This window comes from Vombatus ursinus, unplaced genomic scaffold (assembly GCF_900497805.2).
Source record: "Vombatus ursinus unplaced genomic scaffold, bare-nosed wombat genome assembly UNPS02014807.1, whole genome shotgun sequence".
Classification (NCBI taxonomy): Eukaryota; Metazoa; Chordata; class Mammalia; order Diprotodontia; family Vombatidae; genus Vombatus; species Vombatus ursinus.
In genome coordinates this window covers 21,574,640-21,594,917 of record NW_020954585.1, presented here as the reverse complement: position 1 = coordinate 21,594,917, position 20,278 = coordinate 21,574,640, and the positions used below count along the sequence as shown (strand labels likewise).

The following is a 20,278-nucleotide window of genomic DNA, read 5'->3' as shown; positions in this document are numbered from 1 at the left end:
ATTTCCTCATGCAACTGAAACTGCTCTTTCCAGAGTTATGAGATTGTTCTCTTAATTGCCAGATCTGATGGTCTTTTCTCAGTTATCTTTTTCTTACTTACATGTAGGTTTGTAAATTGATAATAACAACTTAATGGTATGCTCTAATTCTTCTTCACTTATCTATTTTATTTGACACTGTTGACCACCCCTTGCTCCTCCCTGGATTTTTGTGACACTACTTATTCTCTTCTGGTTTACCTTCTTTCTGTCTGACCACTTCTCAGTTTTCTTTGCAGGCTCATCATCCATATCATATCTCTTACGTGTTTTTCCAAGATTCCGCCTTGGGCCCTCTTTTGTTCACCCTCTATATTCTCTCTTAGTAAACCGTATCAGTTTTATGTAGATGACTCCCAGGTCTATGTATCTAGCACCAGGCTTTCCCCTGAGCTTTTGTCCCATATTTCCATTTGCCTGTTGTACATTTTAAACTGGATGTCCTTGAGATGTCTTAAATTCAACATGTCTAAAATTGAACTCATCTTTTTCTCAAACTCTTCCAGACTTCCCTATTTCTGTCCAAGGCATCATCTTCTCTCTAGTGTCAGTTTGCAATCTTGGCATTATTCTGGATTCTTCATTTCCCCAGATACCATGTATCAAATGATTTGCTAAATGGTGCGCTTCACAACATCTAATATCTGATCCTTTCTCTCTGCTCACACAGCAACTACCTTAGTTCTAGCACTTATCACCTCTTATGTTACTTATTGCAATAACCTCTTGCTTGGGTCTCTCTGCCTCCAGTTTCTCACTACTCCAACCCATCTTCTGCACTGTTCTTCTAAAATAGTTTTCCATACGCATAAATTTGACCATGTGACTGTCCTATTCAACCAACTGCAGTGGCTTCCTATTATCTCTAACATCAATTTTGAGAAGGCAAACTAGGCCATCTTTTGCCTGTTCTTACCTAGCCTTTAACTACTGAATGGTTGTTGCCTCAGACAAATTGAGACCTTAGCCTTAAGGTCTTCCACTATATCTTGGGCCATCGCCAGTCATTCTGACCTATGTCTTGCCCCTGGACTCCAGTGACTTTGGCAGATAACTTTGCACAGCTCTGCTTCACTTAAATCCAGTTCATTTGCAAGTTAAGACATCACTCTTCTGATGTCACTGGGCCACTTTGAGAATGAAGGACCAATAACAACAACAAACAACAAGAACTCCTCTGTTTATCTTTTTTTTTTTTTGGTTTGGCAGTGGGGTTAAGTAACTTGCCCAGGGTCACACAGCTAGTAAGTGTTAGGTGTCTGAGGCCAGATTTGAACTCAAGTGCTCCAGAATCCAGGGCTGGTGCTCTATCCACTGTGCCACCTAGCTGCCTCCTGGTTTATCTTTTAAAGCCCTATACAACTTGGCCCCAAAGTATCATTTCAATTTCATTGGATATATTACATCCCCTCCTGAACTCTGCATTTCAGGATAACTAGCCTTCTTCCCTTTTCTGCCATGTGATACTCTTTTTCTTCTGTTTCTTTTCTTTTTATTTTAATTTTAAATTTCATTCATTCATTCATTTATTTATTTTTATCTTCTGTTTCTATGCCTTTGCACTAGCTATCTCGCATTTCTGGAATGCACTCTCTCCTCAGCTTCACCTTCATAGAGTCCTTCTCTTCCTTTGTTACAGTATAGGTATTATCTTCTATATGAGATTCTATATTTCTTCTATATTTCTTTCTATATTTCTTCCCTTATTGCTAGTGTCTTCCTTTCCAAAAAAATATTAGTTTGTTTTATTTGCATTTATTCTCTATATTTACTTGCATTTATTAACTTTATATTTATGCCAAATATATTAGAATGTAAGTTCAGCGTGAATGTGTCATTCTTTATATTCCTAATGCCTGTCTCAGTACCTATATTACATAGATGCTTTATAAAAATACTTGTTAACATGCTAAATTATAGCAATATAATTAATACATATAGTAATGTTAATATAACAATCTCAAAACTGAGAATATAAAGACTAAAGTTATTGGTAACTGCCAAGTCTGACTCTTAAAATTGTAGTTACTCTTTAATCTCCTGTTACTGATCTTTCCATAACTGAATTTTCTATAGCTATTATGCCTGACAATCTTATTTCATAGCAAAACATGTTTGTTTTCAAAAAGCTTGTCTGGGACTTAAATTTTTCCTTTCAAGACCTCTTTATACAGATTCCACTGGCGAAAAGATATTGCCTATGCCTTTTTTGGCTTTTTCTTTACTGAACAATATTACTTAAAGAAGATACATTTAAACATACACATTTTAATCAAGGCAAGAAGAGTACTTACTATGTTAGTTTGCTTGACCTGTTTGTTTACATGCATACGTAATCACTGATGACGTTCTTTTATTGGGGGAAAGCTAATACCGTTCTAGAGTTCCTGACACTTACATACCATCTAAAAGGAATTTAGTTTATTTAGAATATTTTAAATTCTAAAGAAGACTCATTTTTGTGAGTTCAAATACAGCCTCAGAGACTTATTAGCTGTGTGACCCTGGGCAAGTCACTCAACCTTATTTGCCTCAGTTTCCTCATCTGTAAAATGAGCTGGAGAAGGAAATGGCAAACCACTCCAGTATCTTTGCCATTAAAACCCCCAGTGGGTTCACGAAGAATCAGACGTGACTGAGAAACAATTGAACAAAAAAAGTTCTGAAGTTTACATTAAAAAAGAACACTTTTTACATACAGCAGAACCAAAAAAAAGAAAATTATAAATGAAACAATCTCCATTTCATAATTCTTGTTTTTTTTAAAAAAGTATATAATAAATTCTACACTTTACGTTGATCTTGTTTCTTGTGCTCCCTTCTCAATTTCCTACTGTTCTCTGTGCATTTCTTTTTGTGGGCAAGGTGCTTCACTGTTTATAATGACCTCTCCCCGATGACCTTCCTCCAAGGTTAAAAATAAGAGAAGAAAAATCCTTGTAATAAACAAGCACAATCAAGCAAAATAAATCTACATAGTGACCACAAATTGAAACGTATGTCTCTTTCTGCATTTTGAGTTTATCACCTCTCTGGCAGGAGACAGGTCATCATAGGTTTTCTGGATACATGGTTGATTATTGCATTTACTAGTGTTCTTAAGTCTTACAAATTTATTTTTCTTCACAGTGTTTTCCTATAAATTGTTGTTTTGCTTTTGCTCACTTCATCCTTGCATCAGTTCATACTACACAGGATTCTCTGAAATTGTCTTTTTCATGATTTCTTAAAGCACAATAATATTTCATAACATTCATATGCCATAATTTGTTCAGCCATTTCTCATTTGATGAGTACCCGCTTTGATTCAATTAGTTTTTTTTTTTCCTTCCCTGTTAAATTCTCCTTTCAGGATCAAGATGTTTGTTTTACTTTATTGGTGCTTCCCCCATGTTTGTTTATTCCTCTCATGCATTCTAATCTTAAGAAATATAAAGTTCTGCCTCTCCTTCCTCTTCTCTACAATAGTATATTGCTTTTGCCTTCCCTTTTCTTTATCTTCTTAACAGATTATTTGAACAGAACCCCTTCTATCTCTCCACCCCCTTTGTTTTTATCCTTTGAACATATGAAGATTTTGAAGGGACACTTGTTTCTTCTTCCTCTGTTAGAATGTTAGCAGTAGGTCATCATACAGACTAATCAGTTGCTCAGATAAATTTATCTTGTTAGGCTTCTCTGGATTCTTGTGCTTGTATTTCATAGTTCCTGCTCAACTTTGGTTTTTTCATCAGAAATGTTTGAAAATCCTTTATTCCTTCATTTCAGCTTCCCAAGGTAAGTTATTCTGGTTGTAAGCCTGTCTCTTTTGCCTTTCTGGACTATTGTGTTCCAAGGTCTCTCATTTATAGAAGAAGCTGCCAAGTCTTATGTGAGACTGATGCTAGTTCTTGGTATTTGAACGACTTCTTTCTGGCTGCTTTATTTTCTTTGAAGTGGGAGCTCTGGATTTTGTTTGTGACATTCCTAGAACTATTCTTTTGGGGGGTTCCTTTTGTGAAGTGATTGGTGGATTCTTTCTCATTTTTACTTTTTACTCTGGTTCTAATAGATAATAATAATAACTAATATCTATAGTGTTTAAAATTTTCCAAGTACTTAATACATATCTCATTTGATCCCTACAACAACCCTGTTAGGTTGATGCAATTTTTTTTTTTTTAGGCGATTGGGGTTAAGTGACTTGCCCAGGGTCACACAGCTAGTAAGTGTCAAGTGTTTGGTCTGAGGCCGGATTTGAATACAGGTCCTCCTGACTTCAGGGCCGGTGCTCTATCCACTGCGCCACCTAGCTGCCCCAGGTTGATGTAGTTATTATCTTCATTTCATGGATGAGGAAACTGAAGCAGTTTAAGTAACTTGCCCAGAGAAATACAGTAAGTGCCTGAGGAAGGTTCAAACTTAAGTCTTCCTCACTCCAAGTCCAGCTCTCTATTATATTCAGCCATCTGGCTGCCTCTGGGAGGTTTTAATTTATAGTTTCTTGAAACACAGTTCCCAGGATTTTTTTAAAATGTGATTTTCAGGGAGTCTGATTATTCTTAAATTAACCTTTGATCTGTTTTCTATATTCACTTGTTTTTTATGTCAGTTATCTTTAATTTTCTTCTGTTTTTGTTTTTTTTTTTTTTGCCCCAGTCCTTTGTTTTTGATTTGCTTCATAGAGTCATTGATTTCTTTTTGACCTGTTCCTATATTTTGGAAGTCTGTTACTTGGGTAAGATTTATTAATTTGTCTTCTAGACTATTTATTCTCCCAATTCTTTATTCAGGAGCCTTTTATTTCACTTTTTATCTCTTCATTCATTCTGGGTATTCATACAGTCCATGTGGAAAATCCATTTTTTCCTTCGAGTCATTGCTTGCTGTTGTTATAGAGAGTCTTCTTTTAGGGGATCTCTAGATTTAAAATAAGTTTGATACTGATTGGTGTTTTCTTGGATGTATTCATTTCTCCAGTATTAGTTCCTGATTTTGAGTTTTGTCCTTGAGCTAGTCCTTGCTTCCTGCTATGCTTTTGGGTGGGGAGGTTGGTGGAAACTGCTCTTTCTCATCCCAAGTCCCCAACCTCCACTTCCCAGGGTTAAGACCCCTTGGATCTTTGAAGTTCAGAGTACTGGATCTTCTGTGGCATTTCAGAAGAGAGCTAGGGACTTCAAGGCCCTGGGCTTGTAATGATCGTGGCAGCTATGCTCTGTGCCACTCCCTTGGCCTTCCTGATCACCTAAGGCTTTGTTACCATTTTGAAATTTTCTCACTGGGCAACTCAGTATGCTTGTAGTCTGCCTGCTTGTGTTTTATGGTCTATTATTGGTTTTTCTTAGAGGCTTTTGACCAGCTTGTTGACTTACTGACTTTAAGTGGCACTGGCTTTGCTGGTGGCAGACTTTTTGTGCATTTCTGGGGTGGAGGAAGCATTTACTGTAGTTGCTCATTGGATTTCTTGATCATTATTCAGTCTAGTTCTATTTCAGGATTTTGGGGGAGTTAGGCATGTGGGAGCTGAGTTGTCTGCTTCTCTTTTTAACTGGCCATCTTGGCTGGAAGTCAAAGTATTTAGTTGGAGGAAACATCATTTTCAAGTTGAGAAAGAAATGTGAAAAGGTAACTAAGAATAAAAATGAATTCATAATGGATTTTATAGCAGTATTGAAAGGCACTTGAGAGGCCATCAAGTCCAACCCCTGCCCCTGTACCCCCAATTCCATTCTCCTCTAATTTTGCCTTCTATAATGAGGTTTTATATATTTGATGCATATTATTTTATAGAGCATAAGATTTTATTGAAACTTAATTTCTGAAGCCTTTAATACTATTCATTGTCCTCTTCTCCTTGATACTGTCTAGGTTTTTAGGACACTGTTCTCTCCTGCTTCTATCTCTGACTGCTCATTCTTAATCTCCTTTGCTGGTTTTTCATCCAGGTCATGCCTTTTAACCATGAATGTCCCACTTTTCCCTCTGTACTCTATCACTTGGTGATCTCATCAGCTCCCATGGATTTATTTACCATCCCTACGCTGATGATTCTCAAATCTGTTTGTCTAGCCTTACTCTCCTGTCTCTTGACCTCCACTTTAATATCTCCTACTGCTTATTAGACATCTAGAGCTGGATATGCTGTTAGACATCTTAAACTCAACCTATCCAAAACTGAACACATTATCTTTGACTCTAAACCTTCCCTTCTTCCTAAATTTCCTGTTACTATTGAGGGTAACACCATTCTTCCAGTCAACCAAGCAAGCATGTAACTGAGGTGTCATTCCAAAATCCTTATTCTTTCACCTCCCCATGCAATCTATAGCCAGGGCCTGTCCATTTTACCTTTATAATATCTCTTATATACTCCCCTTGTTCTTCTTTGATACTGCCACCACTCTGATACAGGCCCTTATCACTTCACTCCTGAACTATTGCAGTAGCCTGCTGATTCGTCTCCCTGCCTCAAGTCTCTCCCTACTCTAGTCTGTCTTTCATGGTCAGAGTGATCTTCCTAAAACGCAGGTCTGACCATGTCACCTCACTCCTTGGTAAACTCCAGTGGCTCCCTGTTACCTACAGGATCAAATATACACCTTCTTCTTTGGTTTTCAAAGTCCTTCTTAACCTACTCTTCTACCCCCATGCCTTTCAGTCTTAAACCTTACACTTTCCTTTTCCCCCATATTCTGTGAGCCAGTGACACCGGTCTCCTTGTTGTTCTTTGAACAACAATAACAACAGCAGCAACCCTCTATCTCTGGCATGGCAGTCCCTCATTTCTGGAGTGCTCTTCCTTTTTATTGCTGCCTCCCAGCTTCCCTTGCTTCTTTACAGTACCAACTAAAATCCTGTTTTCTACAAGAAGACTTTCTGGATCCCCTTTAATTCTAATGCCTTCTCCTCTGTTGATTATTTACATTTTATCTTGTATGTAGCTTGTTTGTACATAGTTGTTTGCATGTTGTCTTATCCTCCATTATACTCCTAAGTCCTTGAGAGCAGGGACTATCTGACATCTTTGTATCTCCATAGCTGCCTGACCTGGTACCTATTAAACCCTTAATAAATGTTTATTAACTAACTATACTACTTTCCACTTTTCCTAGAAGTTGTCAGATAGGGAAGCCTTACTTCAGATATTGATACTCTTGGGTTTAGGCTACTAAATTCAATTTTTTCTGAATCTTGCCTGCCTACGCTTTTGTTAATAATTTCCTATTTTTAAAAAATCATCATCAAATAATTTTGGCAACTATCACTGTATAATGTAGCTTAAGTTCTGGTAATGCTAGGCTCCTTTCATTATTATTTTTTCCCCCTCATTATTATTTCATTTAAGATTCTTGGCTTTTTGTTCCTCCAGTGGAATTTAAAAATTATTTTAGTTTATTTCTGTACAGTAGTCCATTACTGATTTGATTGGTTTGATCCTATATCTGTAACCTGTGATAAAATCTTCAAGGGCTTTAAAAATTATTCTGAATCTGTAATATGTAGAACATTGAATAGAACTGATCTAAGAATAGTTGATCATTTAAAATTTTAATTTTAATTTAAAAATTTATGTTAAAAATGTTATCTTTGTGTGATAACTTTTGTTTTTATATCACCTTTGTTCCTGTTTATCTACCCCTCCCTTCTCAGAGAGTCATCTTTTGTAACAAAATAAACCATTATAGGGTAAAATTTTATTCAGTAAAAAGTATAATCCTCTAGACTTTTAAAAACCTATAGCATTTTGACAGTATTGTTAAATATAGGTAGTGCTAAAATACAGGTGAATTACTGACTGAAATTGCACATAAAGACTTTTTAAAAAAAATAATGGTTATTTGGCAGAATCTTTGAAAACTGTGACACAGTGAACAAGGAAATAAACAGGTTTTTATTACTTTTGCTTATATCATGCTAGAAACATATAAGGCAGATGTTGTATGTATCTAAGTGAACTGATGACACAGCAAAAAACCTCAGCAGTGATAGCTTCCTCATTGTCCTCATATGCTTAGGCATTGATCTTAAAGCTGCAGTAAACATTTTACATTCTGCGTAAGATAGCATTCTTACTACTAAGTATAGTGTGTTTGGGTTTGGGAAGTGTTTTTTTATGCTGTTTACTATTCATTTTGAGGAGATATTCAGGATATTTTGTTACCTAAAATAATGAAGGCATTTTAATCATATGACTAAAACACTATTTAACAAACTCAGCAGGTTATTAAAATTGCTTTGTTTAATTTAAGTGAAAACTTATGGCTACAGGGCACAGATTGATCATTTTTTGTTTAAATCAAATGCTTTAGTTGTACTATATTTGTAAATAAAAGTGCCTTCTTGGGTCAAATGTTTTAAGTTTAGTCCTCCCAAGATTTACTGAGTTTTGGGCATGCAGAATTATGGAAACTAAGGAATGATTAAAAAGTGTTTAGTTAAATCTGTTCTGAGATGTTCACCTAATTTTTTCCTCGTCATTCCATTTGACAAACTGCTGTCCTTTCAAAATTACAGCTTTTTTCACTGATACTACCAGACTTTTTTAAAAAAAATTAATTTTTAGTTTTCCTCATTCACTGCCACAAGATTTTGAGTTCCAGATTTTCTCCTCATCTCTCCCCTCTCCCTACCCTAAGACAGCATGAATTCTGAATACCCCTTCCCCTGATCTTCCCTCCCTTCTATCACCACCACCCCCTTTTATTATCCCCTTTCTTTTCTATTTTCCTGTAAGGCAAGATAGATTTCTATATCCTATTGCCAGTACATCTTATTTACCAGTTGCATGTAAAAACACTTTTTAACATTTGTTTTTAAAACTTTGGGTTCCAATTTCTCTCTCTTCCTCCCTGCTCACCCACCCTCATTGATTTTTTTTTTTAAAGTGAGGCATTCGGGGTTAAGTGACTTGCCCAAGGTTATACAGCTAGTATGTGTCAAGTGTTTGGTCGGAGGCCAGATTTGAACTCAGGTCCTCCTGACTTCAGGGCTGGTGCTCTATCCACTGCGCCACCTAGCTGCCCCCACCGACCCTCCTTGAGAAGGCAAGCAACTCAATACAGGTTATACATGTGTTGTCATGCAGAACACTTCCATGATAGCCATGTTGTGAAAAACTAACTTTATTTCCCTTCATCCTATCCCATCCTCCATTTATTCTGTTTTCTCCTTTGACCCTGTCCCTCCTCAAAAGTGTTTGCTTCTGATTACCCCCTCCCCCAGTCTGCCCTCCCTTGTCTCATCTCCCCCTCTCTTATCCTCATCCCCCCTATTTTCCTGTAGGGTAGGAGGGATTTCCATACCCAATTGAGTGTGTATGTTATTTTCTCCTTAAACCAAATCCGATGACAGTAAGATTCATTCATTCCCTCTCACTTCCCCCTTCTTCCTTTCCACTGTAAAAGCCTTTTCTTCCCTTTTTTATGTGAGATTATTTAACCCATTCTACCTTTCCCCTTCTCCTTCTCAATCCTCTCTCATCCCTTAATTTTATTTTTTAGATATCATCCTTTCATATTCAATTCACCCTGTGTCCTCTGTCTATATATATTCCCTCTAACTATCCTAATACTGAGAAAGGTCTCATGAATTACGAATATAATCTTTCCATGTAGGCGTGTAAACAGTTCAACTTTAATAGTCCTTTATGATTTCTCTTTCCTGTTTACCTTTTCATGCTTCTCTTGAGTTTTGTATTTAAAAGTCCAATTTTCTATTCAGCTCTGGTCTTTTCATCAAGAATGCTTGAAAGTCCTCTATTTCACTGAATGTCCATTTTTTTCCCCCTGAAGGATTATAGTCAGTTTTGCTGGATAGGTGATTCTTGGTTTTAATCCTAGCTCCTTTGACCTCCAGAATATCATGTTCTAAGCCCTCTGATCTCTTAATGTAGAAGCTGCTAAATCTTGTGTTATCCTGATTGTGTTCCCACAATACTTGAATTGTTTTTTTCTGGCTGCTTGCAATATTTTCTCCTTGACCTGGGAACTCTGGAATTTGGCTGTAATATTCCTAGGAGTATTCTTTTTGGGATCTCTTTCAGGAGGTAATCAGTGGATTCTTTCAATTTCTATTTTACCCTCTGGTTCTAGAATATCAGGGCAGTTTTTCTTGATAATTTCTTGAAAGATGATGTCTAGGCTCTTTTTTTGATCGTGGTTTTCAGGTAGTCCAGTAATTTTTAAATTCTCTCTCCTGGATCTATTTTCCAGGTCAGTTGTTTTTCCAGTGAGATATTTCACATTGCCTTCTATTTTTTCATCCTTTTGGTTTTGTTTTATAATTTCTTATGTCTCATAAAATCACTAGCTTCCATTTGCTCCATTCTAATTTTTTTTGGCTTTTTTTTTTTCTTGAGGCAATGGGGGTTAAGTGACTTGCCCATGGTCACAAAGCTAGTAAGTGTCAAGTGTCTGAGGCCCTATTGGAACTCAGGTCCTCCTGACTCCAAGGCTGGAACTCTATCCACTGCACCACCTAGCTGCCTCCATTCTAATTTTTATTTATTTATTGGTTGATTGATTGATTGGCTAGGCAATGGGGTTAAATGACATGCCCAGGGTCACACAACTAGTAAGTGTTATGTGTCTGAGGCCAGATTTTAACTCAGGTCCTCCTGAATCCAGGGCTGGTGCTCTATCCACTGCGCCACCAGCTGTCCCTTCCATTCTAATTTTTAAGGAATTATTTTGTTCATTGAGCTTTTGGACTCTCTTTTCCATTTGACCAATTCTGCTTTTTAAGGCATTCTTCCCTTCATTGACTTTTTGGACCTCTTTTGCCATTTGGGTTAGTCTATTTTTTAAGCTGTTATTTTCTTCAGTGGTTTTTTTTTTTGGGTCACCTTTAGCAAGCTGTTGACTTGTCATGATTTTCTTGTATCACTCTCATTTCTCTTCCCATTTTTTCCTCTACTTCTTTTACTTCTCAAAATCCTTTTTGAGCTCTTCCATGGCCTGGGACCAATTCATATTTTTCTTGGAGGCTTTGGATATAGGAGCTTTGACTTTATTGTCTTCTTTTGGTTGTATGTTTTGATCTTCTTTGTCACCAAAGTAATATTCTGTGGTCTGCCTTTTTTTTTTTTTTTTTTGGTGCTGTTTGCTCATGTTCTCAGCTGATTACTTGACTATTAAACTCTTTATTTAGGTAGGGGTCTGCTTCCAGTGTGGAGGATGTACTGTCCCAAGCTTCAGGAGTTTTGTGAAGCTGTTTTCAGAGATACTTCTGGAGACCTATACATTTTCAGTTCTTCCATGGTGGTATGATCAAAGGAGAGGTGTTTACTCCTTTTCTGACCTGTGCTTTGGTCTGTGAGTAACCACAAGCACTCTTTTGCTTTTGTACTATGAGGAGGATTCTCTCTCCACCACCACTAGAAGCTCATGCCAACGCTCTCCTCACCCCAAGATTGCCATCTAGGACTTTGACCCAGATCAAGGCAGGGACAAAGCAAGATAATCCTGCCTCAGCTCCAGCAAAGAGATTCCTGCAATCTCCCTCTGATCAGCCACTCAATCCCTCCACCATCTGTGGGCTGAGAGCTCCAGAAGCAGCCCCACTCCGGGGCTGTGCCAAGAGTGGGATTGGACCATGCTCCTTTCTCACTGAGGCCCAACAGATCTTTCCTACTGGACTTCTAAGTTGTCTTTGGCCTTTGTGGGCTGAGAAGGCTGAAAACTGCCACAGCTGCCAGTGATTCAGTCCCTGGAGGCCTGCTCCAGGTTGCTGGGGCCTCCTCTTTGCCTGTGTGGCCCATGGTGAACTGCACTCCTCTCTCAGTCTGTTGCAACAGACCTTCATCAGCAATCATCCAGATTGTTTTGGGCTGGAAATTTGTTTTACTCTGTCTTTTTGTGGTTCTGCTGCTCCAGAATTTGTTTAGAGCCATTTTTTACAGGTATTTGGAGAGGTTTGGGGGAGAGCTCAAGCAAGTCACTGCTTTTACTTTGCTATCTTGGCTCTATTCCCCGGGGTGTTGGATTTTGTTAGAAGCCTTTTCAGCATCTATTTACATAGTCATATATTTTAAAAATTATTTTTATTATTAACATGGTTTATTATATTTGTAGTCTTTCTTATGGGGCAGCTAGGTGGTGCCATAGAGCAGTGGGCCTAGAGTCAAAAAACAGCCTCAGACACTTACCAAGCTGTGTGACTCTGGGCCAGGTATCTTGACCTTGTTTGCCTCAGTCTCTTCATCTATAAAATGAACTGAAGAAGGAAATGGCAAACCATTTCTCTGTCTTTGCCAAGAAAACCCCCAAAAAGGGGTCATAAAAAGTTGGACACAACTGAAATGAGTGAACAACAACAACATAATCTTTGTTATGGCCTTGCCTTCTTGGTGTAAATCCAACCTGGGCATAGTGTATAAACTTTCTAATATGTTATTGTAGCTATTTGCTAATATTTTATTTGAATTTTTTTTGTATCAGTGTTCATTAGGGATATTTATTGGTGTGTAGTTTTCTTTCTCTGTTTAGTCTCACCTTGATTTGATTATCAGGACCATATTAGTATCATAGAGAATGGAAAAGATGCCGTCTTTTCTTACTATTGCAAACTGTTTATGTAATTATTTTTTGAATGTTTGCTAGAATTGACTTATGAATCCATTTAGTCTTGTAGTTTATTTTCTTAGAAAATTCACTTTTTTGATTTGTTTAGTTTAAAAAATTTTTTGGCTGTTTAAGCAGGCTGTTCCTTTGTTTATGTGGATACTTTATATTTTTGTGAATTTTCTATTCTGTTATCAGTTTCGTTAGCATATAATTGGGCAAAATAGTTTATAATAATTACCTTTATTTCCACTTCAGTTGCTTTTCTTTTTTTTTTTTTTGAATCTGAACAATTTTGTTTTCCCCTCTTTAAAAGTTTGATTAATAAACCTTTTATTTTATTTGTTAGTTTTTTCCTCTCTCAAAACAGCTCCTAGTTTGACTTATCAATTCAGTGATTATTGTGCTTTGGATTTTGATTTGTTGTTTAAGGTTTTTGTTTTTTTTTTAATTGCATTCCCAGTTCATTGATGTGTTCTTTTGTTTGTGAAAATATTAAGAGATAGAAAATTTCCCCTTAAAATTGCATTAGTTGCATTCCACAAATTGTCTCATCTTTGTAATTTTCTTTGAAATTTTCTATTATTTCTATAATTTATTTGACCTATTAGCCTTTACAATTAAGTTATTTAGTGTACAGTTACATTTAAATTCTTTCAGGGCCATTTATTGAATAATTATTTCATCATGATCTGTAAATTATATGTTTAGTATTTCTGCTTTTCTGCATTTTTTGGTGAGGTCTTTATGCCCCAATACATTATCATTTTTTGGAGAGGTGCTATATATAGCTGAGAAGTATTGTATATTCCTCCCTGTTCACTTTCAGTAATTTCCAGGTAGCTGTCATCTCTTATTTTTCTAAAGTTTTAGTTAGGCTCTTAACTTCTTTCTTGTTCAAAAAGAGTACACTGCCACACTGTTACTCTTTTACCAAATTTTCTTTCTCCAATTTGAATAACCAATTTAGATGATTTGCTGTTGAGTGGGTATATATTAAATATTGATAATGATTACATATGGTGCATTTAATTGTGATATAAATTTTTTGCTTTTCTTTTTTATCTTGTCTAAATTTCCCGTAACCTTATCTGAAATCACATTTGCTACTATTGCCCAATTTTTTGAGTTTAACTGAAGCACAGTAGATTTTGCTCCAGCCCCTCATTTTAATTCATGGTGAATCTTTCTGTTTCAGTGGTGTTTCTTGAAAACTATTGTCAGGTTCCACTTTCTGATCCATTCTGTATGCTCTTCCATTTTGTTGGTGAGTTTATCCCATTACCATTACCCTCTTTTTGTACTTTTTTCTCCCTTTGTTAATATCCTTTCCTTTATAAATGAAAATTTTGTTGAAGAGAGAGATGTTGCCTGACACTTGTGATATTTAAGTGAAGGAACTTATTTCTTCTCTATTTACAGCTTTTCTTATTTCAGTTTATCCCACTCTGATCCCAGGTCGTTACTCTTCTTTTCTTTTTATATCTCCTCTTTACAGCATTTGAGATTGTTTTATTTTTGGCTGTTCTCATACCTATTTTGATTTCCCTCTTAGACCCCCTCCCTTTTCTACCCTTCCCTTGTACTTGCCCCCTCTTATTTCTCTTTTGAGTTTAATGTATTTTTATATCAAAATACCTGTACCTGTCTGTTTGTGTGGTTGTTTTTAATCTTCCTTTATCTGGTTCAGATGAAAATGAGGTTCAAGGGATCTCCATTTCTCCTTACTTCTTCTTCTGTGAGTTTATACTCTTCATCTTAATGTGCAACAGTAGTGGTTTTTCTCACCTTCCTTTCTTTCCTAATGTAGTCTCTTGTCCCTCCCATTTTTGTTTTCTCCTAAGACCATTAAAACAGAACACAATCACCCAGAAAAACCCTTTATCATTTCAAACTTTTTCTATCATCCATAAAGCTATTAGGGTTCTTAGAAGATATTTGTTTCTTATTCTCTTATTAACATGTAAACAATTCATACTCATATATTTCCTTTTAATGAAACAAATATATATACTCTTGTATTTTTCTCCTGGCTCTTGTGTTTCCATTTTAAAATATCTGTTTGCTTCTAGCCTTTTCATCATTAATGGTTGGGAATCTTCTTTTCCATTAAAGTTCTCCTTCAAACCCCATGTAAGATTCTATTTAGTTTTGCCACATAGATTATCCTTGGTTGTAGATTATCTCTTGCCTTTTGGAATATCATTTTCCAAGTTCTCTTCTTTTTATTGGCAGATACTAATTCTTGTGTGACCCTTATTTTGGCTACTTGGGACTTGAATTCCTCCCTTTTTTTTTTTTTTTAAAAGCAGTTTCTAATGTTTCCTTTGTCCTTGAAACTCTGGATTTTAACTGATATTCCTGGGAGTTTTCATTATGAGGTTTCTTTCCTGAGGTGACTAGTGGATTCTCTTTTCATTTTGGCCTCTGGTTATGAGAGTTCTGGGCAGTTTTCATTTAAAATTGCTTGAAAATTGCTTCCAGTCTTTGTTTTGATCATGATTTTTAGCTGATAATTCTTAGATTATCTCTCCTTGGATCACTTTTCCTGGTCAGTTGGTTTGGAGTAAGCATTCTCACGTTTCCTTTTTTGTTTTAATATTTCTTGCTCTCTTACTGAGTCATTTTCAGTTTGGCTTATTTTAATTTTTAGGACATTTAGTTCCTGGGTGAGGTTTTCCATCCTCAGTTATAAGGTGTCAATTTTCCTTGCCATTCTTTCTTCCCTAGCTTTTCCATTCTGTTTCTCTTGTTTCATTTCTTCCAGGTACTTCTGCAGTCCCTCTGGCCAGGACATTTTTTCTCCGAGGCTTTACCTGGACTTGTGGGGTTGCTCTCCTCCTCGGGGTTTACCCCCTGGGCATCATTTAAACCAAGGTATTTCCTCATAGTATTTGGAGTTTTCCTTGGTTTGCTCATCTCATCTAATTCATTGTCTAGGTTTGGGGGGTGGGGTTGCTGGCTGTGCTTGGGTTAGTTTTCTCAATTGAATAATGTGGGCAGGGCCTTACTTGGTCCTGTTTATGGTATCCCAGATACCTTCAAAGGTATCTTGTGTTGTGTTCTGGTATTGTGCCTCACCGGGAACCCCTTGAGTCTGCTCTTTCAAACTGGGCTCTTGAAGTCAGGGCCTCATACCATTTTGTTTTGGGCTGGATACTGCTTACCCTTCTTCCCCATTAATGTCCCAAGACTTCTCTCAGCCTGGTTTCCTGTAACCATGAACCCAGACTGGGCTTCTATTGGTCTCAGGCTTCTGGTTAATAGCAGACCTTCCAGAGCCTGGCTTGTCTGTCTCAAGGTCTATGCAAGACTCCAAGGGATTCCTCTATGAATTCCTAGCTTGGGTGGAGGAAATCTACAGCTATTTCTTCTTATTTGTTTTTGGAGTGGTGCATTTCTAACCCTAGAAGGGGTTTTGGGGTGGAGTGAGTTTCTTCATGTCCTAGAATGTTGCTCTCTTCTCAGAATCCCTTTTCTTTCATTGGTTTTCTTGATCGTTATTCATTCTGGTGGAAATTTCAGGTTTTTATTGAGTAGATGTCACAGAGCTGGCTAGCTTTCCTCAATTCAGGCAGCCATTGTGATAGAAAGTACACCTTTTTGTTCTAAGCTATTCTGTTTTCTCTTTTTCCCTCAGCAATTCTAATTTCATTGACATCATACTTTGATTTTTATCTAACCATTCTTTTGATTTCTTGTGACCAAGCTATTTTGTTTTTTACTCTTCTAAGGCTATGCTTGTACTTGTTTTGAAGTTACTGCTATATTCTTTTGGATTTTTCTCTTAGACTTCTGATAATTGTTAGCATTTCTTACTTGTGTTTGGTGTTTGCTTCTGTTTACTCATATCTATAGCCTAATTTCTCAGATTGGACTTTATGGCAGGGTCAGGCTCTGTCTTCTCCAGTTCCCTTGGATGGGTTGGGTAGGCTCTGTTTGGTCCTGTCCCCTCTGTAGTCTGTATGAGCTGTGTTACTTGTTATTAGGCCCCTGCTCTTCTATCTCACCTGTTCTTCCACTGTGAGTGCAGGTCTTGCATTGTCTGTTTCTTCTTCTTGCTCAGTCTCTGGCTGTGAGCTAGTTGAATCTCCTACTGTGGCCCTGAAAGGAGATAGAACTAACTCACAGGTCAGCTGTTGGAGATCCTTTTGATTTGAGGTCTCTGCTCTCTTAGGGTTGTTTGGAGGATAAAATGAAATATATTTACAAAGCTACATAATATGTTATATAAATGCTAGCTACTACTATTATTAACAGTACACCTGGCTTTTTGGGCCTCCCTCCCTCTTCCAAATGCCTACTTTTAATCGCCCCTTTGAAGGTCACTAGGCATCTCTTATGGTCATTTTCTTCACCATCCTTGGTCTTTACAGGTTTTGACACTAAGTCTCTCAACTTCATATGACATACTCTCCTGACTTTCCTCCTATGTCTCTTCACTCTGTGTTTTCTTATCTTTTTGACCTATTAATGTGTGTTGTTTCCCAAGGACTTGTTCTTGCCTCTCTTCTTCCTCTGTTCCATTTCCTTTAGTGTTTTTAGTCACATTCATGGCTTCCATTACCATTTCTATGCAGAGCTCTCAAATCTGTATATCTAATTTTGAACTCCAGATGAGAATCTCCAACTTTTAAGTATATTTCCACCTAAGTATCCCAGTGATCCTTCAGACTAAACATGTCTAAAACTTAGGTCCCCAACTGATTATTTTTCTCACCTTCTCTTTCTGTGGCACTACCATACAACCCATATTATCAACCTCATAATTTTCTATTTCCTCTCCAAACTTTGTATCTCTCCCAGCATCTAGCATGTTTTCTGTGTGCACAAGGGACTTAGTGAATGTTTGTTTCATCTTGATTCCTTGGAGCTTTACCTCAGGGATTCCTGGAACCTTCTTCTGGGTCCCCTGGGTATACTAAAGCATAGAGCAAACCTAAGAGGTTATTAGCCTGAGCAGGTCCCCTTCATGTCCTCCAGTCAGCATGATTTACACCCTTAAAGTAATCCTGTAAAGACTGAAGCTGTCTTGGGGTTCATACCTCTTATGTCCACTTCCAGCTGCATGAATCTTTCATTTTTCCAGAGGTTCTCATTAGATTTTGTCATTTGTTTTTCTGTTGAAATTTAGTTGTTGTTTTTCTGTTGAAATTTCTGTTGAAATTTAGTTCCACAAAAGAATTGTTACCTGAGTTTTGGGGAAATGTTGGATTGTCTAACTCTCTGATGGTAATTTCGGCATTAGTTTTTATTTTAAGTTATATAAAAAGTTTTCTGCATTTCGTAAGCAGAAAGTTGCTTTTGAATGAGGTAAGATCTACTGTGTTCATTTGGTGAGGGTACCACCATCCTTCTAGTTACCCAGTTTAGTAACCTTGGTGTCATCCTCAACTCCTATCCATTCAGTTTCAAATCTTATAATTTATTTTTCTACAACATTTCTCCCATACGTCACCTTTTCTCCAGTCCCACAGCCACCACCCTAGTACAAGTTCTCATCCCTTGCTGCCTGGAGTATCCCAGTAGCCTCCTAAATGGTGTCTGTGCCCTAATCTATTAACCACTTAGCTGCCAGAATGATCTTCCTGAAGCATAGGTCTGACCATGCCACCCCTTGATACACTTACAACATCAAATATAGTCTTTGAGGAGAGAGTACATTTAAAGTTCCTCACAACCTGACTTATTTTTTACATTGACTCTTTTCTACATACTTTAATATTCAGCCGTACTGGCCTACTTGCTATTCTTCACATATGACACTCCATCTCCTGACTCCATACCTTTTCACTTATCCCTTGAAAGTAGGGATCTGTTCATTTCAGGAAATAGTGGAAATGAGCAGAGGGGGAGATAATTCAGCAAAAACAGAAATTTTATGGTTTTTCTGTGTGACGATTCCATTTACAGTATTTTTTATTTATTACAGTATTATTTATTGTATTTTACTAAATCATGTGGACACTGAAGTCACTCATGCAACTATGATAAGGTTGTTTGCAAGAACTAGAGAACTTCTAGATGTAGGTGGTGGCTTGATGGCAAAGATGAAAGACTTCTTAGAGTAACTATGTGGATCATAGTTGAGCGCCATACACTTAGGCAGCAACCAGCACCACTCCCACAAACCCTGGAGATTGAGAGATGGAGCAAAAGGCAGTATAAGCCCATAGACAGAGAGAGAGAGAGAGCGAGACAGACAGACAGACAGACATGGCATTCTCTTTTTAGGAGCTACTGGGCTGGTAACTTGAGAGTAGTAACATCTGGTTACTGATAATAACTGACTAGAATATATTGAATTTATTTCATTAATACTTTTCTAATACTGAACTGTTACCACATCACAATGATTTCAAGCAGAAATTTCCTTCTAAATGAATACATAATAGTTGGAAAATATCATAAATAGCATACATTTTGAATGTCTATAAATATATAATAATATTGTTAGTTTATTTATGTAGTGTCTACTATGTGCCAGTCACTGTACTGTCTCATTTGATCCTCACAACCACCTTTGGAGGTAGGAGTTATTATTATCTTCACTTTACAGACAAAGAAAATGAAGAGGCAGTTAGAGGTTAAATGACTTGCCAACCAGGATCACACAGCTATCTGAGGCCAGATTTAAGACCTTCTGACTCACTCCAGGCCCAGAGCTCTATCTACTGGGCCACCTAGCTGCCTAGCTATGTAAAGTCAGTATCTGTTTATCATATAAAAACATATTTATAGTGACGTTGTAACAGGTAAACAGTTACTCACTGCTCTGTTAAAAAAGAGCAAAATAATTATGCCCTACTAAAAGAGTAAAAGATATTTATTATTCTTCATTTATATTCATTCTGTATACTGTATGTGTATTCCCCTACCTGGCTGGATAATTATTTGACAGCCTGCTTCTCTTTAGCTTTCAGAAAGCATGGGAATGAGCCAAGTGTGGATGGTTTTTCATGTCAGCACTACCAAGCGTATATATTTAACTGACACTCCAACTGTCACATTCAGAAGTTGAATCCACCTTCTATAGGACAGCCCTTCACATTATGTCTTTGAACATAGCTATCAACCACGCTAGTGAGATTTTTCTTCTCGACATTAAACATCCCTAGTTCCTTCAACCAATAGAGCATTACCTCAAGTCCTTTTGCCATCCTGGCTGCCCTTCACTGGACATTTTACCTTATTAATACCCTTCTTAAACCTTGGTGTCCAGAACTGAGCATGATACTTTGGAAATGACCAGTGCAAAATGCAGAGGGACTATTAATTCCTGATTCCTGGAAGCTTTGCCTTTATTAAGGCAGTCCAAGTTCACATTTGCTTTTTTGTTTGTCCCTTCCCACTGCTGAATCATAGTGAGCTTACAGGCTCCTAAATCCATTAGATTCTTTCAAACTTATGTCTAATCATAACTCATCTATTTATGAAATTGATTTTTTTTGACCCATGTGTAAAACTTGACATTTATTCCTATTAAATTTCATCACACTATAATTTAGCCCAATGCTGTAGTGTATCCAGGATCATTTTGGATTTAGAATCTTTCATTCTCTCGGTTAGATCTCTATCCCAGCTTTGTCTTGATTGCAAATTTGATGCACATGCTATTTATGCCGTTATCCAAGTTAAAAATAAAAATGTTCATCTAGTGAAATGTGAGCCCCATGAGGGCAGAGACTAGTTTTTTTTTT

The 20,278-nt window shown here is 37.1% G+C and overlaps 1 protein-coding gene across 1 annotated transcript in view; it reads left to right on the top strand.

The window, feature by feature from the left end:
- Positions 1-20,278, top strand: part of UBE2R2 (ubiquitin conjugating enzyme E2 R2) — a 64,364-nt gene that overhangs the window by 31,063 nt on the left and 13,023 nt on the right. The window contains exon 2 of the mRNA XM_027874437.1: positions 15,346-15,455. Within this exon, the coding sequence (XP_027730238.1) occupies positions 15,346-15,455 (110 nt within the window). The remainder of the gene's footprint in view (positions 1-15,345; positions 15,456-20,278) is intronic.